This window comes from Trichomycterus rosablanca, chromosome 23 (assembly GCF_030014385.1).
Source record: "Trichomycterus rosablanca isolate fTriRos1 chromosome 23, fTriRos1.hap1, whole genome shotgun sequence".
NCBI classification, from domain to species: Eukaryota; Metazoa; Chordata; class Actinopteri; order Siluriformes; family Trichomycteridae; genus Trichomycterus; species Trichomycterus rosablanca.
Window position 1 is genome coordinate 7822495 of NC_086010.1, and position 22913 is coordinate 7845407.

General features: G+C 40.4%; 1 protein-coding gene across 1 annotated transcript in view; it reads left to right on the top strand.

Moving 5' to 3' along the window:
- Window positions 1-22913, top strand: part of pou6f2 (POU class 6 homeobox 2) — a 107438-nt gene that overhangs the window by 38029 nt on the left and 46496 nt on the right. Inside the window, exon 4 of the mRNA XM_062985573.1 lies at window positions 16734-17173. Coding sequence (XP_062841643.1) covers window positions 16734-17173 — 440 coding nt within the window. The remainder of the gene's footprint in view (window positions 1-16733; window positions 17174-22913) is intronic.

Here is a 22913-nt window from a genome sequence, read left to right on the forward strand (position 1 = left end):
TGATAGATGGAAAAGTTGCTAAAATATAGGGTGAGGTGAAGAAAAAGAGCTTTTGATGGGCTAAGCTTCGCCTTTTAGTTCAATCGCTTGGAAAATGTAAAGTTTAAAAGGTCTATCCTGTATCCTGAGAGGTGTTTTTTCCCGGCATTGTAGCTCATTGGCAAAATTGTAAGAAAACAGTTTCTTTTTTTTATTTTTGTCACTCCATTTAAAAAGAAAAAAAAATACACCGTGTTAGACTGTTGCGCTGTGTCCTGAATGTCAACGACAATCGATAGTAACCTAGCAGCTTATCAATGCCTACTTACGCAAGAGTCGATACAAACACCGCACAAATCCAGCCGTATCATTAGAAACGCGTCGTCCGATCAATATCTAAAGAATCAACCTATCAATACAAATCAAACGGCTTTTCAATACACGTCCAGCCAGCGCTGTCGTCTCCATATAACTACGTACGGGTGTAATAACAAATCGATAGACCTTAAAGTGCTGCAATATATTCCAACCAGGGTTGCGTTTCAGAAACAGATCACTTTTACTTCCAGCTTGTGGACATACGATGCTACTTTCGTCCGTCGCTTCGTATCATCGACGAAAAATGATGAAAACTGAAAATCTGATCAGAACTCAAAGGGTCCTAAAATCGACCCCTGGGGTCAGGTGAAGGTCTGCGTTTCGAATAACGTGTTCCTTTCCCCCCCCGAAACACTAGATCCTGTGGCGAGTTGGAGTTCAGCAGATGGGGCTGAAACCAAGTCTTTTCTGGAAGGCGAACGGCAGTTGCTAAAAGCATCTGCGGTTTCTAATTGCCGGCTCACAGCCTAATTACCTTAATTAATAGCCGTGCTTTCCCTGAAAAGTGGCAGAAGCTTGGGCTCAGGAGGTCCTGTGTTAAGTGTTAAAGAGGGCTGAAAAAGGCCCCAGAGGAAGGACTGCGGAGTGTAATGGTCCCCGGGGGGTCCTTGGCGGAGGCACATAGCAGCTGGATCATGTAGCGCGTGAGTAGACCGCAGATATCTATTACATTCAACCTCGTACATTTTGGCCGGACTGCTGGGTAAGCCGAGAGCGAAGAGGAGAGGCGGTGAGAGCCTAAGTGTGTCTTACTGCCCGCCCTCCTAAACAAATGATTTCTCACCTTCCCTTTGCTTTTTCTTTTTTTTAACCCTCCTTGGTCCCTATCAGCAGGGGGTTTGGGTTACGCTCGCCTAACACTTTTCCCTTTGCTAGGGTGACACCTGCCAAAAATTCCCTTTTGTTTTACTCATAGCCTGGTCCCTTAAAAGACTATAAGTCAAAAGTTTAGGGATTCTTTACACCTGATTATCATATTCATATTGACTTGGCCCCAATTTGCTGCAATAACAGCCTCCACTATTTGGTAAGGCATTTTGCAGCCACTGATGCCTCAGTTATCACAGCTAAGCATCATTGAACCTTTATGGAATATTCTGGAGTGTATCCTGGGAGGTAGATAGTTTAGATACATTCAAAAGTTAATAAATTACTGGCTGCACCACATTTCAAAAAAGTTGGGACAGCAGCCGTTACATCTGTTACATCTTATTTATTTAAAATGTTTTAAATTGTTTGGCAACCTAGGACGCCAGTTGTTGAAGCTGTGACATTATTTAGGGCAGTTATAGCCTAGCAATTAAGGTACTGGACTAGTAATCAAAAGGTTGCTGGTTCAAGCCCCATCACTGCCAGGTTGACAATGTTAAGCCCCTGAGCAAGGCCCTTAACCCTCAATTGCTCAGACAATATACTGCCACAATACTGTCACAGGTCTGTTCTGCAGGCAAGCAAGTCAAGCACCTACACTCTTTTATTTTATTTATGCATTTTCTCCCATTTTAGCATAGACAGTTTGTCTTCCGCTGCTGGGGGATCCCTGATTGCAGTCGAGGTGGGTATATTGCTGCTCACGCCCCCTCCGACCCGCGCACAGCCCTTTAGCGGAACCCTTTTTCACCTATCACTGCAAAAAATGTGGAGTAAGATTTACTTAAAAAAACTTAGGAAAGTTTTTCCACGTACAAACTGCTAGTAAATTTAACAGACCATATATTCAAGTAAAAGTTACTCACAATTTTATGTGGATTTTACTAGAAATTCTTCAGTAAAAGTTACTTTGCTACACACTGCTTCAAATATATTTTAATAGCTGTATCTTAGTAGATTTTACTTAAACATTGCAGCACTAAAAGCATTAAAACATGGCTTATAAAATGCTATATTATATATATTATTAAAATGCTATATTATAAAATGCTAAATAATTTTACATTATTCAATTCAACATCAATTATTACCATATACAAAAGCCACTATAACAGACAGACAACATTTTTTGTCAAACTTTTTTTATTTGTTTTGCTCAATTAATGGAAATGCATTTTCACTTACAGTTCAGTGGACAAAATGTCTTTCAAACAGCGTGTTTTCTGAAGTCTCACTCACTACACAAAAGTAAGTCACAGTGTAAGGACAAAATAAATAATATCAATCTTTTAAACATTTTTCTGAAAACTTAAAAAATAAAAATAGATGCAAGTAAAAGTGCAAGAGAAACACTCGCTCCAGGTGTAGTTATCCTCCTGAACTCATCTTTCACCTAAGACAAAGATTAAAAAAATAACATAAGTTAGTAATTATAAAGTTTATGTAGACCTCAGAATGTTATGTTACATATTATAATTCAATTTTACTTTCTCATGGTTTACTCACAGGTCGCCTAATAATGCACATTTGTATTTGAAAGACCCAGGACTATACAAGCCTCAGACAGATTTATTTTTAAGTAGCAAAATGGGCTTTCATAATCATGAGACAAAAGAACTATTTTAGAACCAACGTTTTAAGCCCACGTGCATTAAACGAAACAAGTTATCCCGATTAATATAACTACATAACATTAATTCTGCCATGCTAACAGACGCTAATTTGGAGTGAATAGCGTAGAAAGTTAAACGACTTTTTAAATATTTATGTAATATAATTTCTTAAAAAATGACAACTTACCATAAAACAGTCCACTTTGGCCAAAGTATGTCCTCAACAACCAAAAAACTTCGAGAAGACTTGAGAAGATTAAAAAATCAGCAGCTCGTATATGTCCGGACTTGCCAGGCAATGCGCATGCGTGGAACATATATTAATATTTACTAGAAGTTTTCAGTTTTTCTTTGCTTCAATCCAAGAAATAAAAAACATAGTTAATTTTACTTGGTATTTAGAATAAAATGTACTAATGTATTTGATGACAAATAGTTACAAAGAAACACCAAGTAACACACTAAATTATATGTGAAATTCTTAATTAGCAAGACTGTACTAGAATATTCTTGTATAAAGTACTTTAAAAATCTTCACTCTATTTACTAAGTCAAAAAATCCTTTTTTGCAGTGTATGCACTCTGCACAGGCGCCTTTCTATTTGCCAAGCAGGGTCCTTACACAGCGTTTGAAGACCCCACCCACATAGTCCGGTCATCCCACCCTAGCAGAACCGTGTCTGCTGCAGGCACTACCAATTATGCCCTCTAGATGGCGCCCAGCCGACCGGTGGCAATGCCGAGTTTCAAACCGAGGAGCTGGTGTGCTAATGGAATATCCCGCTGCGCCACCTGGGCGGCAGCACCTACACTCTTACTACAACACCATGCTGTTTTGACACGTCTTTGTAATAGATATGTAGATGGCAGCATATGTTGCTACAAACTGTTTATGTAGGGACATTATGTACTGCATTAGAGTCTTCACCTGTTTGTAAATGCTGCGACATGCATTGTTTACTAACAAGAGTTTTTGGCCTTGGACCTTTAATAATATTATGAACTGTAGGTGGTGAAATCCTCAAATTCTCTGTAATTACACTGTGAGACATGTTGCTGTTAAACAGATGAACTATTTGCTCACGTCTCTTCTTGCAATGAGGCAAACCTTGACCCCTCACTGCTTGTGAGCCTTTATAAATGCTCTTTTTGGGGTAAATTTCCCAATATTTCTCCCAGTCTAATTAGTGCCAGTTTCCCTTGCAATACTCTTGCCTCTTGCACCACACTAGCACTGGCTGAAGAGAGCTGAAACTATCACGCCCCCTTCTCACAGAGAGCCATACTCTGCACTCTGTTAATCATCCATTACTTGTTTAGCACAGTGAATCCCATTGACGTTCCTTCCTCAGGCACAGCCACCTCCCTGGTTTGGACACTCGACCAAACCTATTTCAGCTCCATTTTAACTTAATCATGACTGGCCCTTTACCATTTTGCACTGTTTTGCAAGCATCAAATTAGGAATTAGTGCAGATTAAAAAAAAAAAATCTGATGTTGTCCCAACTTTTTAGAATTGGGATTGTATTTACATCAGAAATGTAACTAAAAAACACCACATCCATCCATAATTTAGTTAGGAATAATCTAGTGAGATAATTCCAGGACGAATCAAAGCTGTTCTGTAGACAAGCAATTGTGCCATACCGTATTAAACGCTTAACTAATGTTTTGTTACAGGTTTCCATTATTTTGTCCATCCCCTATAGTTGTATTTTTACCTCTTACCCCAAACACCAGAATCCCCCCATTACCTCTTCTCCCTCATTTCCCCTACCCATCACACACTTTGTCAGCGTCAGGCTCCAGTTGCCACGTAACTTTAAGGCACGTACATATATTTTCTGTGATGATATATTGTCCTGGAGAGAAATTTAATTTACCCAGCTGAACCTGTTGAACACGATAAGCGCAAAAGCATCCCGCCACTTCATTCATCATACATCGTTCATATGCCTCACAGGCCATGCAAACCACTAAACCGACAAAAAAATGGACCGTCGCTTTACTGAAGGGCTATTAAACAGCATGTGGAGAGAAAAAGCAAGCAAAATACAAATGAAATACAAATGATTTCCTTTTATTCTTAATCCTGCTGTATTTTTGTGTCTTGTGTAAAATATACAGCATGTACAGATAATTAAACAAAGCATGGAAAAGAACTTTTCATTCACATTATATGGCTGAAAGGATGTTTCCCCCTTTCCTAATTATTGTGTTCAGGAGTTTCACAGACACCCATAGCAAACAGGTGCATAAAATCAATAACAGTAGTCCCTCTTTATCTGGTTATAGTTAGCCACAGTTCACTGTGATTTAAAAATATTAAATGGAAAATTCCAGAAATACACCTGATCAGTCTAATAAAATTATTTTTGCACTGTTCTGCCACTGGGGCGGCACAGTGGCTCAGTGATAGATAGGTAGGTAGACAGACAGACAGACAGACAGACAGACAGACAGACAGACAGACAGACAGACAGACAGACAGACAGATAGATAGATAGATAGATAGATAGATAGATAGATAGATAGATAGATAGATAGATAGATAGATAGATAGATAGATAAATACTGGGACTCTAATTTCCTTCGGGATCAATAAAGTATCTATCTATCTATCTATCTATCTATCTATCTATCTATCTATCTATCTATCTATCTATCTATCTATCTATCTATCTATCTATCTATCTATCTATCTATCCATCCATCCATCCATCCATCCATCCATCCATCCATCCATCCATCCATCCATCCATCCACCCATCCACCCACCCACCCACCCATCCATCCATCCATCCATCCATCCACCCACCCACCCACCCATCCATCCATCCATCTATCTATCGATCTATCTATCTATGTAATGTTGTACACACTATGTAATTAATAGACATAGTAGCACTGTCGACTCACAGCAAGAAGGTCCTGGGTTCGAGTCCGGCTCCTTTCTGTGCGGAGTTTGCATGTTCTCCCCATGTCTGTGTGGGTTTCCTCCCACAGTCCAAAAACATGCAGTCAGGTTAATTGGAGACACTGAATTGCCCTATAAGTGAATGGGTGACAGTATATGTGTGTATATGTGTGTCTGTCCTGCGATGGACTGGCATCCTGTCCAGGGTGTTCCTGTGTGCCTTGCGCCCATTGAAAAGCTGGGATAGGCGCCCGCAGCCTCCCCCACCTTCCCACGAACCCTGATTGGATAAGCGGTTAAGAAAGTGGGTTCATGAGCTAGGAATACACTGATCAGCCATACCATTAAAACCACCTCCTTGTTTCTACACTCACTGTCCATTTTATCAGCTCCACTTACCATATAGAATCACTTTGTAGTTCTACAATACCTGCTCTGTGGTGGTCCTGTGGGGGTCCTGACCATTGAAGAACAGCCTGAAAAGGGGCTAACAAACAGATTGACTACAGTCAGTAATTGTAAAACTTCAAAGTGCTTCTATATGGTAAGTGGAGCTGATAAAATGGACAGTGTGTTTAGAAACAAGGAGGTGGTTTTAATGTTATGGATGATCGGCGTATGTGTCCTATTTAAAGGCTTTCTGCAAGTGAGTAAATAAATTTAAAGGTTAATTCCTCTTTAAGAATAAGTACCTAAATGTTTTGTGTTTGGTACTTATTCTTTAAATAAATACAATGTTTTACAAAATGGGTTTTCTCCCCCTTAAATTCCATGTAATAACATTTTGCTTAATAATTCTAAAAAAAAAAAAAAATCATCAATGTGACAAATATCCAATAACAAAGCAAATCAAAAAGAGAGAGAGTTTCTTTTTTTACCCCACTTTAGATAAAACCCAGAGTATCTGATCCACTTCTTTATCAGATCTGTTACATATCAGCATTTTTCTGTAGTTTCGGTTGCGCTGGACTGGTTTTAAAGAGCATTAAAAATCACAGGCAGTGACATGTCAGTGTGCGCATCAACAACCAGATGCGCCGCTGTGCTTGTGGGCATGATGCCTCTCTCTTCTGCTTCTCTTTTTTCTTTTTCTTCTTTTTGTTTTTCTCTGTTCTTGTTTTTTTTCTCAGTAAATGCATACACGTGTGAACTCCAATCTGAGCAAGAGACGTAATTAAAGAATAGATTTAAGGAGAGTTTAATTCATAGTGTTTAAACCCCGTGCTTTGTTTTTATTATTTACACTCAAATTTATTTGTGGGTGCACAAAAATGCACACATACATAAAAACAAAGAGTCAGTTTTGTCATTTCTACATGAACGCCTGCACAAGTTCATGTTCATCCAATCAACTGATGCAGAAAAAAAAATATTTATAAACAAAAAATATTATACAGTATAATATTATTATATATTATAATATATATATACACACAGTATATATAGGTGGTGGTATCATTTAGGTGGTGGATCATTCTCAGCACTGCAGTGACACTGACATGGTGGTGGTGTGTTAGTGTGTGTTGCGCTGGTATATGTGGATCAGACAGCAGCGCTGCTGAAGTTTTTAAATACCATGTCCACTCACTGTCCACTCTATTAGACACTCCTACCTAGTTGGTCCACCTTGTAGATGTAAAGTCAGAGACAATCGCTCATCTATTGCTGCTGTTTGAGATGGTCATCTTCTGGACCTTCATCAGTGGTCACAGGACGCTGCCGACGGGGCGCTGTTGGCTGGATGTTTTTAAAAAGTGTTTAAAAACTCTATTAGTGCTGCTGTGTCTTATCCACACTAACACACCACCACCATGTCAGTGTCACTGCAGTGCTGAGAATGATCCACCACCCAAATAATATCTGCTCTGTAGTGGTCCTGGGAGAGTCCTGACCATTGAAGAACAGAGTGAAAGGGGGATAACAAAGCATACAGAGAAACAGTTGGACTACAGTCAGTGATTGTAGAACTACAAAGTGCTCCTATATGGAGCTAAGTGGAGCTAATAAAATGGACAATGTGTGTAGAAACTTTTTAAAAATTTATTTATTATGCATTTTATTTCAGCTGCTCCCATATTAGGGGTTGCCACAACACAACCCTCTTTTTTTATCCAGACTTGGGACCGATACTGAGAGCACATTGACAAGTGCACCTCCCAATGGGCAGACCGTCTGGCCACCCCTAAGTCTTACACCCAGCCCCCACATAGCATATTGTGAGACACCTGATCGTCTGATAGCACCACTGTAGAGGGATAGGATATTTTATCACAGTGCCATCCGAGCGCATAGTGAAAAAAAACTATTTAAATATGGCTTTTAAATATCATTACATTCACATTACATTTGCACCATTTAGCAGACGCCTTTATCCAAAGCGACTTACAGTAGGGTGACAGTATACAGTCTAAGCAACTGGACCTTGCTCAAGGGCCCAACAGCAGCAACCTAGTAATGGTGGGGCTTGAACCAGTGATCTTTTGATTACTAGTCCAGAACCTTAACCACTATTATTTCTACAACTGCCCCTAAAAAAGAGAAAGTAAAACATTATATTTACATTATATAATATTTCATTATATGACCAAAAGTATGTGGCCACCTGACCATGAGCTTGTTAGACTTTCCATTCCAAAACCATGGGCTTAATTTAATATTTCATTTCAACCTACTTGAACATTATGTGGCTTTTGGAATGTGCCAATTTGTTTGCAATCAAAATTCCAATTAATCCTAAAGACATTTGAAGAGGTTGAAGTCAGGGCTATGTGCAGGTCACAAAAGTTACCTGGCATCAATCTTGGTCCTTCACCAAACTGTTGCCACTGATTTAAAGCATTTTATTTATTAATGTGATTTATTTTATATACATGTTTGCAATTAGTGGAGCTGAAAGACCTAATTTGTTTGTATTCACATACTTTTGGCCATTATTTCTTTATTAAAAACACTCTTTATTTTAACTTTATTAATCTCTTAAACATGAACCCATCCCATTAATAACCCGGTACAAAAACTGTTCTGAACATACTAAGTTTATCCTCTAATGACTTTCTGATGTAGGACAGTTTGGAGATCGGACGCATTATCGTGGTCCGTTTTTGTCTCCATCCTTCTACGAACACACACATACACAGCACACACTACCCTAAACCTTTTACTGTCCGTCAACCAGCACTCTGTCTCCTCGACGCATCAATGCTTGCCGCTATTGATTTTTCCTCCCACTGAAACTGCCGGGTAGCATAAATTTTGTATGAGGCTTTTTACCCTCCACCACACGCTCAATGGAAAAGAACGGGCACGGCCGAGACCTCAGTGACAGCGGGCACGGAGTAGTAAGGCAAAGGGCATCACAGAGCATACGGGGTCGACTTCCAGGAGGGATTTGTGAGGGCTAAAGCAGAGTTTAAATTATAAAGGATCTCATAAGGGGGAAACACGGTAGGTCAATCAGAATCGGACCAAAGGAAATTTGTGTCGTTTATCTGATGCTTTAAATGACCAAATACTAGAAAAACATGTGTAGTGTGTGGCCATGCTTTTCAATGATTACCTTTTTGTGTTCCAATGTTGATGTGCACAATAAATGCCACTGTGTTTGATTAATTTGTTGAATTTGGTCCCACAACAATGTCTGACCTTGCAAATGTTCCTTTCACTTAATGAATTCCCACAGATCCATTCAAAATACTCAATTCAATTGTAAGATGCTCAGTAGGGTTGAGGTCAGGGCTCAATGTAGACCACCGAAGTTGGAATTAATAGACTGAAATGATGTCTTAACAGGCATTACTTTGTACCCATAGGTGCAGTTATGCTACACTTATTAATTAGGAAGGGTGTACATATAATTTTGGCCATTAACAATTCTTACATAATACAGAGATGGCTAGTACAGGAATGACATCTGGATGGTACAGAGATGAGCATTTGCATAACATTAAAACCACCTGCTTGTTTCTACACTCACTGTCCATTTTATCAGCTCCACTTATTATATAGAAGCGCTTTGTAGTTCTACAATTACTGACTGTAGTCCATCTGTTTCTCTGCATGCTTTGTTAGCCCCCTTTCATGCTGTTCTTCAATGGTCAGGACCACTACATAGTAGGTATTATTTGGGTGGTGTATGATTCTCAGCACTGCAGTGACACTGACATGGTGGTGGTGTGTTAGTGAGTGTTGTGCTGGTACGAGTGGATAAGACACAGCAATGCTGCTGGAGTTTTTAAACACCTCACTGTCACTGCTGGACTGAGAATAGTCCACCAACCAAAAATATCCAGCCAATAGCACCCCATAGGCAGCGTCCTGTGGTCTAGAAGGTCTAGAAGATGACCAACTCAAACAGCAGCAATAGATGAGCAATCGTCTCTGACTTTACATCTACAAGGTGGACCAACTAGGTAGGAGTGTCTAATAGAGTGGACAGTGAGTGGAGACGGTATTCAAAAATCCACCACCTAAATAATACCTGCTCTGTGGTGGTCCTGTGGGGGTCCTGACCATTAAAGAACAGGGTGAAAGCAGGCCAAAAAAGTATGTAGAAAAATAGATGGACTACGGTCATTAATTGCAGAACTACAAAGTACTTCTATATGGTAAGTGGAGCTGATAAAATGGACAGTGTGTGTAGAAACCAAGAGGTGGTTTTAATGTTATGGATGATTGGTGTATATACTGTATATATACTGTATATATCTTGGATGATACAGAGATGATACTAGTACAGTACACAGGTGATGTTTAGATACTGATGATTGCATTTCAGTTATAGAAACATAATTCTTAGATAATAAAAATATGCCTTTTATAAAACAAACATAGTGACTATTTGCACGAGCCAGGCGCAGTAATGATATTTTGGGACCACAGGTGGTACACGGTAATGAGAAAAGTAGCCTCTCCACTTTATTCTTTGTACACAGAGCAAAAATAGCCGGACAACCAGAACATTCTGCTCACCGTGACCTCTGCGTTCACCTCTGACAATCAACCACTCGCTACACACATACACACAGAGCATCTGACAGCTCTCAAACACAGGATGAGTGATTTTTTTTTTCAGTGGCAGCTCAGCGCAGACCAGAGCTTTCAGAAGAGACGACGAGCAACACACTACACATGATAAATGGATATACAGAGGGCCACAAAGGTCGGCTGAACAAGCTTCTGTTAAACAGAGGAAATCCTGTGATCTGCTTTGGAGGTTTTGTCTCCTTGTCTCGTTTCACCTGGTTTGGGGGTGAGATGGAGGTAAAAATGAGTGCTAGATTAGAAGAGAACACACCGTCAAAGCAGAATAACAGAGGTGGATGGAGAAACTGGGCAGGCTTGTCTTGTCAAGACATCAGACAGAGGAAAAATCTTGCAGTGAGAATCTGTAACAGGGAATTTTTTATTTATTTATTTATTTATTTATTATTTGTATTTTTACAAATGCTTAAACTTTTGAGTGAAACTTTTATTAGAATGATATTATTTTTTATTATTATTTAATATTTTTAAATAAATAATATTATATAATAATATTATATAATATATAATATTATTTATTATTTTTTTATATTTATTATTTTTTCTTTATAATTTTATTTTATTATTTTATTATTTATAATTTTAATTATTATAAATGTCATTTTGTCTTATTCTTCTCAGCATCGCAGCAGGTACTAAGTGCAAGGCACCAACGCCCAGGACAAGGTGCCAATCCATTGCAGGGCTTCAGTCATGCCCTCCCCTTAAACATAGCCTATTTATTTTCCCTGTAATCGTACCCAAGTTTTTTTCTTTCTTTTTTTATGCATTTTTCTTCCTTTTTCTCCCGATTTTTAGCGCGTCCAATTTTTACCCAATTGTGTCATGCTTCCTCTCTACTTTTGCTGACCCCCGTCCTGATTGAGGAGAGCGAACTGACACACGTCCCCTCCGATACGTGAGCAGTAGCCGACTCTACTTTTTACCTGCACCAGCTGAGTTTATATGCGAATCAGCCTTGTGTACGGAGAGCCACACCCTGATCAACATTATTCCTCTACTCTGTTCAGACCCCATCATTCAGCCAGCAGAGGTCGTAATTGCATCAGTTATGAGGTCCCTATCCAGCTCCCTCCCTGGATGAACAACAGCCAAACGTTGTTCATATAGCCGCTCAGCCAGATGGCAGAGCTGAGATTTGATACGATGTATTAGAAATCCCAGCTCTGGTGTGCTAGCGTATTTTACCGCTGCGCCACCTGAGCAGCAACTAAGTTTTTTTCTACTAATCCTGACCTACAGTCCTGACCGAGTCATGATTATCACATGTGTGCAACAGCCGATTGCTTCTGCACCAGGTGGGTTCTTATGGAGAGCCGTATCATTTACATTTACATTTTCATCATTTAGCAGACACTTTTATCCAAAGCGACTTACACAATGAGCACTTGAGGGTTAAGGGCCTTGCTCAGGGACCCAACAGTGGCAACTTGGTGGTGGCGGGGCTTGAACCGGCAACCTTCTGTTTACTAGTCCAGTACCTTAACCACTGAGCTATCACTGTATCATGACAGTATTACTGGCTGGAATCTCCATTATAATAATTCTAAACTATTTGATTTAATAAGTATACATTTTTTAGGCAAAAACATTTATTTAAAATTATTTTAATTTTATATAAGAATTATTTTTTTATTTGACTTATTATTTATTTATTGAAATATTTTTAATTTATTTAAATGTATTTATTAATTAGTTTATTATTTAATACTGCATACATTTAACTTGTATTCAATTGTTGACTTGATTCATTATTGGTATTAGTAGTGGCTAACAGAACTGAGATGATTGGCTAGCTATGTAGCAACATTGATACTGTAAACAATGCTTACAACGTAACATTTTGACGCAAACATATGTCATTTTTTATTGGCTGCGGTGATTCTGGGGCCGGCATATTTGTGCTCCACAGCTAATCACTGGAAGCTATACTCTTTATACAGGCCGACCTCCATCGACTTGCCTTCTTCCCATAGTGCATCCTGGTTCCATCCTGGTCATCCACATGTTGTAAAAGAAAACACAATTCATCAGACCAGGCCACCTTCTTCCATTGCTCACATGCCCATTGTTGGCACTGGACAGGGGTCAGCATTGGCACCCTGAGTGGTCTGCGGATATGCAGCCCCATACGCAACAAACTGCCATGCGCTGTATATTCTGACACCTTTCTATCAGAACCAGCATTAACTTCTTCAGCAATTTGAGCTACAGTAGCTCGTCTGTTGGATTGGACCACACGGGCCAGCCTTTGCTCCCCACGTGCATCAATGAGCCTTGGCCGCCCATGACCCTGCAACTGTGATTAGTTTAGAGATTACATTTGTTTAGTAAAAAGTTATATTTACTTACAGACCGAGATGACATTTGAATAATAAATTACATTTGGGCAGTGCAGAGATGACACCCAGGTAGTACTGAGATGACATTTAGAGCAATTCACTCACTTTACCAATTACATTAATCCTACCGGCATTGTTTATAATCAGCTAGTGAATAATAATCACATTAATGTACCTAGCGCTGGATCAGAGATCATTTCTAACTACGTCTGCGCTTCGAACACTACAGTGCATGATGCATGCATGTCTCTCTCACCACTCTGATTAAAGCGAACTCGATTTAGCCGCTCTCAACATTTTAAGGAGAGAGGAAGGTCAGAGGCTCTCCGTAACAAGATGACAGCGTTTATAAAGCACCGCCGTTAAGGCACACCGTTACCTGCAGTGGTGCCCACATAATAGGGCCACATGGGGGTTTGTGCGGCGCTCTCCCTGTCTGTCTTTCTCTATTTGTTTTTCTTCTCTTCACACAGCTCGTGCTGTTGCATCGTTCTCCATCCCTTTACCTTTAATCTGCCCTCGGGTTTTGATCATTTTCTTCAACTCATTTTTCCCCATTTCATTCCATCCTTCTGTTCTTTTCTCTCTTTTTCGTTTATGCCAAGTTCACACTACATGACTTTCCAAGTCGTCAGGTCGCTGTACAGTTCACACTACACAACTGGATCTCTTGTAATCGGGAGTCTTTCAAGTCGGCGTGGCTTGATCACCAACTGGAATCGCAGGCGAGCTTCTCTGGTCTTCCAAACTACGTTTTGTCATGAAAACAAACACGAGAATTGACGAGGGGTTTAATGATACCACATCCAAAAATGCACGTCAACAAGTAGCGAGCGATCAAAGTTGTTTGTGCGCTGATGTGCAGCGTAAAATCAAAGAGAAAAATAAATGGAGGCTGCTCAGGTGGCGCAGCGGTAAAAACACACGCTGCAACCAAAGCTGGGATCTCGAATACATCGGCTAAGGCTGAGTGGCCACATGAACAACGATTGGCCTGTTGTTCAGATATGGGCGGGACTAAGCCGGATGGGGTCTCTCTCCCATGACTGGTGCAATTACGACCTCTGCTGGCTGATTGATGGCGCCTGCACAGAGATGAGAAAAGAGTGCTATCAGGGTGTGTCCTCTCCGTACACAACGCTGAGCTGCACTGCACCCGTCAAAGTTCAGGGGATAAAATGCATACGGCATGCTGCCCACGGGTCGAAGGGGGCGTGGGTTAGCTTCGTTCTCCTCAATCAGAGCAAGGAATTGGAATTGGTGGAGAGGAAGCATGATGCAATCGGACAATTGAAAAAAAAAAAATTATAATAAATCCGTGTGGATTTGGCAACGCGACCAGCAGGGATTGTTTTGATCTGTAGTGAGTTGGAAGTTAATAAATATTTTTTTGCAATGCATTGTTGGTATTATGGTTTGGCGTGTACGATAAGTTCACAAATACTGTAAAGCTTGTGTGTGTTGATGTATTCTGATAGAAACTATATTATCCCTCTCACCACACTCATTGCCAGTCGCAACTGACTGATCCAGATATTCAACATGCTAGATATCTCCCTTCAGCCGCTCGGATCGAGTTGTTGAGTAGTTCACACATAGCGTTGCTCCCGAGCTGCCACATCTAGCGGCGACCAGTCGCGAGCGAAAATCAGGGCCAAAATCATGTAGTGTGAACTATGCATTAGTAGCGGTGTACAGAGTCCTCCCGAGCTGCTAGAGAGCCATGCGTACTCGGCCCGGTCAGCGCCTTCAAGACAACTTGCCCCAACATTTCAAGTGTGAATTGGACTCTTGGCTTTTTTTTTCCAGCGTGCAGATGACATATATAATTCATGACCATGTGTGAGAGCGGTGTCATCTTGTCAGCTCATCGAAGAAATAAAAAAGTGGGCTGTTTACTGCTTGAGAGATGGTTTCTTTCTTTTTTTTCTTGATTTTTTTTCTCTGATTTTCTGGCTTCTTGAAGTAGAAGGGAGGATCAAATGCATGCCTGTCCGGCTCTGAGGCAGGAGCAGCTGAGCTAATCAAAGCAACAGCAGCACCCATTTTTTCCCCAGTAATCTACTAGAAAAAAAAATAGCTTTTAATTATTCATGTGCATCAATTAATTGTACTCACTTGTCTATGCAAGCACTGACAAATTAATCCTTGCTGCGTTGATACCACGATCGCTTTCTCATCATGCATCGATCTGCTGTAATTCACACTATTTAGGATGATTTGATTCAGTTTAGTTTTTTATTCTGCTGCTGCAATTAAACATTCCTGCAAAAATCTTGTTGTAAATACATCAATCAGGCATAACATTATGACCACCTTCCTATATTGTGTTGGCCCTTTTTTGCTGCCAAAACAGCCCTGACCCATCCAGGCATGGACTCCACTAGACCCCTGAAGGTGTGCTGTGGTATTTGTCACCAAGATATTAAAACAATGACCAGATAATAGTCAGGTAGTGGACCTTTCTTAGTACTACACTGATACTAACATGGTTATGACATTGGTCATTCTGGTATGGGTTTATCAGGTGCAGCAGTGTTGTTGGGATTTTTAAATACTGTTTATATATGCATTATATGACCAAACGTACATGGAAACCAACCTAATTATTGAGTTTAGGTGTAGGCCAAAAAGTTACATACCAAGTATATAAAATCAATTGCATACAATAAATTATATACTTACATTTACATTTTATAAGTGCTTCCATAGTGAACATTACCTTACTCTGTTTAAGTAGACAACACTTACAAATATACAATACAAATCTGCTGAAAACCTGAAAACCAAAGGTATATATACAGTATATATACAGTATATATATGCAAGAAATAAAGAGCATTAGTAGGTGCATGTCAGCTTAAGTGCTTAGTAAAGAGGTGATGAAGGTTTTTAATCGTCCTTTGAAGACAGCGAGCAATTCAGATGTTTGTACAGACAAGGGAAGCTCGTTCCACCACTTGGGTGCATGTACAGATGCTTGTCTTCCTTGAGTTCTAGGTAAAGGATCAAGTCGAGCAAGACCAGTGGCTCGGAGGTTGCGTGGTACAGAGCGGGGTTTTATTAGACCTAGAAGGTAGCTTGGGGCTGGTCCATTTTTGGCTTTGTAGGTGAGCATTAGTGTGTTAAACTAAATGCGGGCAGCTACAGGAAGCCAGTGAAGAGAACGCAGCAGTGGGGTGATGTGGCAGCGTTTAGGTTGGTTAAAAACCAGCCGAACAGCTGCATTTCGAATGAGTTGCAGGGGTTTAATAGTGGACATGGGAGCACCCGCCAGGAGGGAGTTGCAGTAGTCCAACCGTGAGATTACAAGTGACCAGACAAGAATCTGAGTGGCTACCATGGAGAGAAATGGACGAATCTTCTTGATGTTGTAGAGGAGGAACCGGCATGATCTTGTCATGTTGGCAACATGAGGAGAGAAGGTCACCTGGTTATCCAAGACAACACCAAGGTTTCATACATTATCAGATGGTCTGATCTGGGAGTCATCAAGTGAGATTTGCCAAATTGTGAACCAGGGGGATGTGCGAAACATTAAGTTTATACAAACACAAAAGGTATAAGTTTGCTTTTCATTTCCCCCTTCGCAGCTACCTCATCTCTCAACTCCCAGCTCCAGCATCTCCAACATCTCCAACAAATCCAGCAGCAGCATCAGCAACAGCAGCAGCATCAACAGCAGCAACGAGAAAGGGAACAGCGAGAGCAGCTGGTCGAGCGAGAACGCGAGCGAGAACGTGAACGAGAACGCGAGCGAGAACGTGAACATGAGCGAGAACGTGAACGAGAACGAGAGCAACATTGTGAGTCGGCACTTCTTCAATCAGCTGCCAATCAGCTGCCATTCCATCATCAACTCACTCCTCCAATCAAGTCACCAGTCACCGGTCCCTCGACAGGCATCGGCTCGTCTTGTACACTCTCTGGTCATGCCCCGGCTCAGCCTCCTCAGTCTCCGCCCACTCATCGGCAGAACCAGTCACCAGCTCGCAGCCTGCCCTCACCTGTCACCCCTCCTTTGCCTCTGCAGGTAAGCTTTCATATCATATTGTTAAAAAAAGTTCAAGGCTGCGTCCCAATCCATGAACTATGTACTAAATAGTATCCCAATACGAATGATACTTTTGGTCATTTACACACTATTTACTGAACAAAATAGGGAGGTAATATTGGGGTTTGCTTTTGATTGATTGAGCTTTTGTTCGATCACTGGCCTATCACAATTTGACCCCTAAAGATGCCATATCAATATGTCCAAGGTATGTGGGTACCTCTCCTGATTATTGAGTTCACTCATTGCTAACAGGCTTACAAAATCAATTACACTGGTACTTTGAAACTCAATTGGTTCTAGGAGTGGCTTCAAGTTTTAAAGGCGTTGAGTTTCAAGGTATTTTTTCCCATAAGGATGTATGGGATACCTGTTAATGCGTGCCATGGTCCCGTGGAACTGCATATATTTTAGGCTGATGTAAAATAATGGGGTTGTTTTTGACACTGACAAATATACACTGACATAGGGTACAAATTTCTCAACAAAGGGCGTCAGGTTTCAGGGGATGTTGAGTTACAAGGTACCTCTGTATATTAGGTAAATTCTCTGCTTGCAATTCGTGCCAACAGTTTAGGGAAGCCTGTTTTTTTGTTCCAGCAATTGTGAAACCCAGTTTAACACCCGGTAAAACACACGCTGAACACCAGAGCTGGGATCTTGAATACATCGTATCGAATCTCAGCTCTGCCTGCCGGCTGGGCTGAGCAGCCACATGAACAACGATTGGCCTGTTGTTCAGATAGGGGTGGGATATTTAAAAAAAAAGCCGGATAGGGTCTCTCTCATAACTGATGTAATTACGACCTCTGCTGGCTGATTGATGGCGCCTATATATATATATATATATATATATAAATAAACAATTCTGCTTTGTAGGAATTCCAGTAGGTTTCACAAAGCACTGATGTCAACACCTTCGGGATGAATTGGAACGTTTATTGTGAGCCAGGCTATCCCTCAGAAGAGAAGAGGTTGTTCTAGCCTTGATGGTTGGAGCCAGCTCCATTATATTGGCCATAGAATGGAATTGGATGTCAGACAAGCTTAGCCTCAAGTGTCCACATACTTCAGGCCATATATTGCACCCGTGACCAATAACTTTTTATTTCTCTTGACGGAATCCGGGGTTATAATATGTTTTTATACACCGAACGTAACCGCAGTCCTTTATAGCTGACAGAAATGCTGAACAATGATGGAACGACAAGCGCCAGTCTGGATTCATTCTGGTACAGAGGCATTTGAGACAAATCCATATAATGTCTCCTAAATACGATGTGGCTCCACTTAAAGGACTCATTCTTCTACATTATTCACAACATGCCTGTTGGAATGGAGGTTAGGAGTGACACGAGGTCTGGAATGAATCGTACAGAATGGGGCAGTAATTCAATTGAGTGATTGAATCTGTCTGGGGAAATCTTGGATATTACAAATATTGTTTCTGGAAGAGGTACTTGTTTACCGAGCAGGTCCCTCTGAAAGGATGAAAATTGAAAGTTTATTGTTAAGAGTTCATCCTTGCCATCTTGCTTGCGACAGCAATAGAGCATTATTGAGGATGAAGAGCTTTGGAATATTAAATTAGGGGTTATGATGGCTTTGTTGTAACCCGATTTGAATCAATTACAGGATAATTACTTATTGACATGTTTCATATTTGTGAAGTAAACCAAGCTGATGCTGCATTTATCTGCTGGGATTTAAGAAACTGATCTCATTGCTGTTTTATAGCTTTTTATTTGAATTGCTTTTGAATTATAAATGTGAATCTTGACAAAGATTTGTATTTGGTCCGGCCAACAGTTTTTTATTTAGGGCAAAGTTTAGTATTCACCCATCCACCAACAATTTAAATTGTCTGATTTTTATGTTAATGCCAAGCTTTGATTTTGTCAGTTTTAATTTACTGGGGTGGCACAGTGTGTGTCTGCCCTGTGATGGACTGGCGATTTGTTCGCCCAATTAATCGGATCAGTTGCGACCCTGACCAGGATAAAGCAGTGGTAAAACAGACGATGAATAAATGAATGTTTTAATTCATACCACTTATTCCCAAAATAAGTGGTATGAAGTTATTATGTCCAAAATGATGGCACTGGGAATCAACCTAGGAGTTGCCAGCCATATATAAACAGTATATACACCGATCAGCCATACCATTAAAACCACCATTTTATCAGCTCCACTTACCATATAGAAGCACTTTATAGTTCTACAATTACTGACTGTAGTCCATCTATTTCTCTACATACTTTTTTAGCATGCTTTCACCCTGTTCTTCACCACAGTGTAGGTATTATTTAGGTGGTGGATCATTCTCAGCACTGCAGTGACACTGACATGGTGGTGGTGTGTTAGTGTGTGTTGTGCTGGTATGAGTGGATCAGACACAGCAGCGCTACTGGACTTTTTAAAAACCGTGTCCACTCACTGTCCACTCTATTAGACCTTCCTACCTAGTTGGTCCACCTTGTAGATGTAAAGTCAGAGATGATCGCTCATCTATTGCTGCTGTTTGAGTTGGTCATCTTCTAGACCTTCATCAGTTGGTTGGTGGACTATTCTCAGTCCAGCAGTGACAGTGAGGTGTTTAAAAACTCCATCAGCGCTGCTGTGTCTTATCTACTCATACCATGAAAGGGGGCTAACAAAGCATGCATATACAGTATATATATAGGGCGGCAATGGGTCTGGGCACAATGCAAGACTCCGATCTATCACCAGGCCTTGACCCTCCTCCCTCTCAGACAGAGCCATGATTGGACACCTGACCGCCCATTGGCACTGCGGTACCAGCGGGAGTGGACTAGCTTAAATTACAGCTGTGCCTCCTGATAGCCGTTCATATTATCCTTACTCATTCATTGTCTGTTTTACCACCACTTTATCCTGGTCAGGGTCGCAGTGGGTCTGATTCTTTGGGTAAAAGGCAGGAAACATCCCGGACAGTTTGCCAATCCATCACAGGGCAAACACACACACACACACACACACACTCACACTCAGGGCAATTTCTAGTAGTCTTTGGACTTGTGTGAGGAAAACCAGAACTCATGGAGGAAATCCAGGCAGACACTGGGAGAACATGCAAACTTTACACAGAAAGGACCCTAGTGTCCTGGCCAGAGAATTGAACCCAGGTCCTTCTTGCCGTGAGGAGACAGTGCTACCCCCTTTCTAATATATTTAATTGTACTGCTTTGCACTGTTAATCTAAATAATAATTTATAAATTCATAATAATAATAATAATAATAATAATACACACCTATTAAAAATAAATACTAACACAGCATTACATTAACAATGACACCCTATGATAGATAAAAAACACTCTCCCTTTTTTCATCTATCTGTGTGTCTATCCATCCATTTCTCTTTGGCTGGTCTTTTACTTCTCTAATAACCTGCCCTCTCCCTCCTTTTATATCCCAGTGGTTTCATTTCGGCCAGAGAGAGGCCAGGGTCGCCTTGGCATCCTTCCCCACATTCATCAGCGTCATGGCCTTCTTTGCTCCGTGCTGTGGCCCCCTTCACGACTGCCATCAACCTAAGCCATTTATTTCACCTTCTGTCCCTCTGTCAGGCCTTTACACATACCAGATGGACCCTACAGGCCCCTGCACTTAATGGTCCCTGGAGCCCATAACTAGCGCTTATCAAAAAAAGCCTCCTCGGGGACATGTGGATATTGCGGATGTAATTTTTTTTCCAGCAACAGTTGAATCACATCTAATTCAATTTGGCATGTGATTGGAGAAGCCATGTTTATAGGATTTTGGGTAAGAACATTAAGCAGGTGGGATTGAAACAGAGGTTATGAGGTCTGGACAGGTTTGCGTGACCATGTCGGCTTGGATGGGCATTTCAGTAACGCTGATGTGTTTCAGGGTTTGAGCTTTGAGCTGCTTTTTTATGTCAGTACTTTATTATTTTTACACTCTACAAAGACTGTAACTCCTTTCAGATGTTACAGGTGTAATTTACTGTGGGATGAGTATAAAGAAAGGTCAGACCTAGTTCTGGAGTAGACTGATGCCACGATTCACAAGTATCGTGGTACAATTTTTTAGCACTGTTTTAAGGTTGGGGAATTGAAAGATTATTCATTTTATTTCATTTCATCAATTGCTTTATACTGGTCAGGGTTGCTGTAAGTCAGATTCCACTGGAAACACTGAGCGCAAGGTCAGTGTTTACCCTGGACAGGTTGCCAAACTATCAAAGGGCTTCTGCCAATCATGTCTGTGTAGACACCTGGCCAGCTGGTGGGCCAGTATAATAGACCACTACATCCTAACGCCAAACACATTTTACTAAAATGACTAAATTAAAAAACCATATATATTATAATATATTATAATTATATATAATTATAATTATTAGATATTATATATAATTATAATAAACATTGCACAGAGTGAGTTAATTTATGAGCCAAGATAAATCACAGGATGGTGGTCATTTACAATTTTAAGGCTGCAAGCATAAAAGATTCTAAGTGCTTCAGGATTTAGGTGCAACATTATGTGATCATTCCATTTAATCATTTTTTAAATTATTTTATTTTATTTTATTTTTTATTTTTTTGCATTTTTTCCAATTTTTCCTCCCAATCTAGTCATATCCAATGACTCGATTGCATTACGCTTCCTCTCTACTGATGCTGATCTCCACTTCTGATTGAGGAGAGCGAGACTGACACATGCCCCCTCCGACACGTGTGCAGTAGCCGACTGTATCTTTTCACCTGCACGAGGCGAGTTCATATGCGGATCAGCTTTGTGAGCCACAACCTGATCAACGCATTACTCCTCGACATCGTAATTGCATCAGTAATGAGGTCCCTGTATGGCTCCCCATCCTCTATGAACAACAGCCAATCGTTGTTCATGTAGGCGTCCAGCCAATTCGGATGGCAGAGCTGAGTTTCGAACCGACGAGTTTAAAATGTCAGCTCTGGTGTGCTAGTGTGTTTTACTGCTGCACCACCTGAGCGGCTATCCCTTTTATTTATAAAGTTCAAATGTTTTATTCACACAAATGGCTAACTGGCTTTCATTAATGTAGCAATGGATTGGGATATGAATCACAGAGTGAATCGCAGAGTGATTCATTTCATGACTCATTTATAAGCCAAGATAAATCAATCATTGTACAGTTTTTTATACTAAGTGAAAATGTTATGCTGTGTTTAAATATCTACATTCTGGTCATTTATAATTTTAAGGCTGCAAGCATAAATGACCCAAAGTGCATCAGGTTTTAGGTATAAAATTATGTGATCGATACTTCTACGAGGGTTCCTCAAACAGTTTCTGCACTTCTTAAAACTCTATTTATTAAGAATTTCAAACAAATTCCATCACTTTTCTACATATTCACCTTTTGATGCATTTTTTTCAGCTTTGTACCAACTTTTTAATGCCGTCAGCAAAAATGTTTTTGGTTAAGCGTGTAGCCACTGATGCATCGCTGCTTTCACATCATCATCGCATGAAAATCTTCTTCCACTTAAAGCTCTCTCAGACCAACCAAAATATAAAAGTGCAGAAACCTTTTGAAGATCCCTCATAATCATAACGTTTAAGTGCTTTAACTACAGAAATAGCTAACTAGCTTTTATTAGTGTAGCACCAGATTGGGAAATGCCCTTATCTGTCCCATATATTCATGATTTGTTGAGTTTGGAATGGAAGAACTTCAGTAGCCTG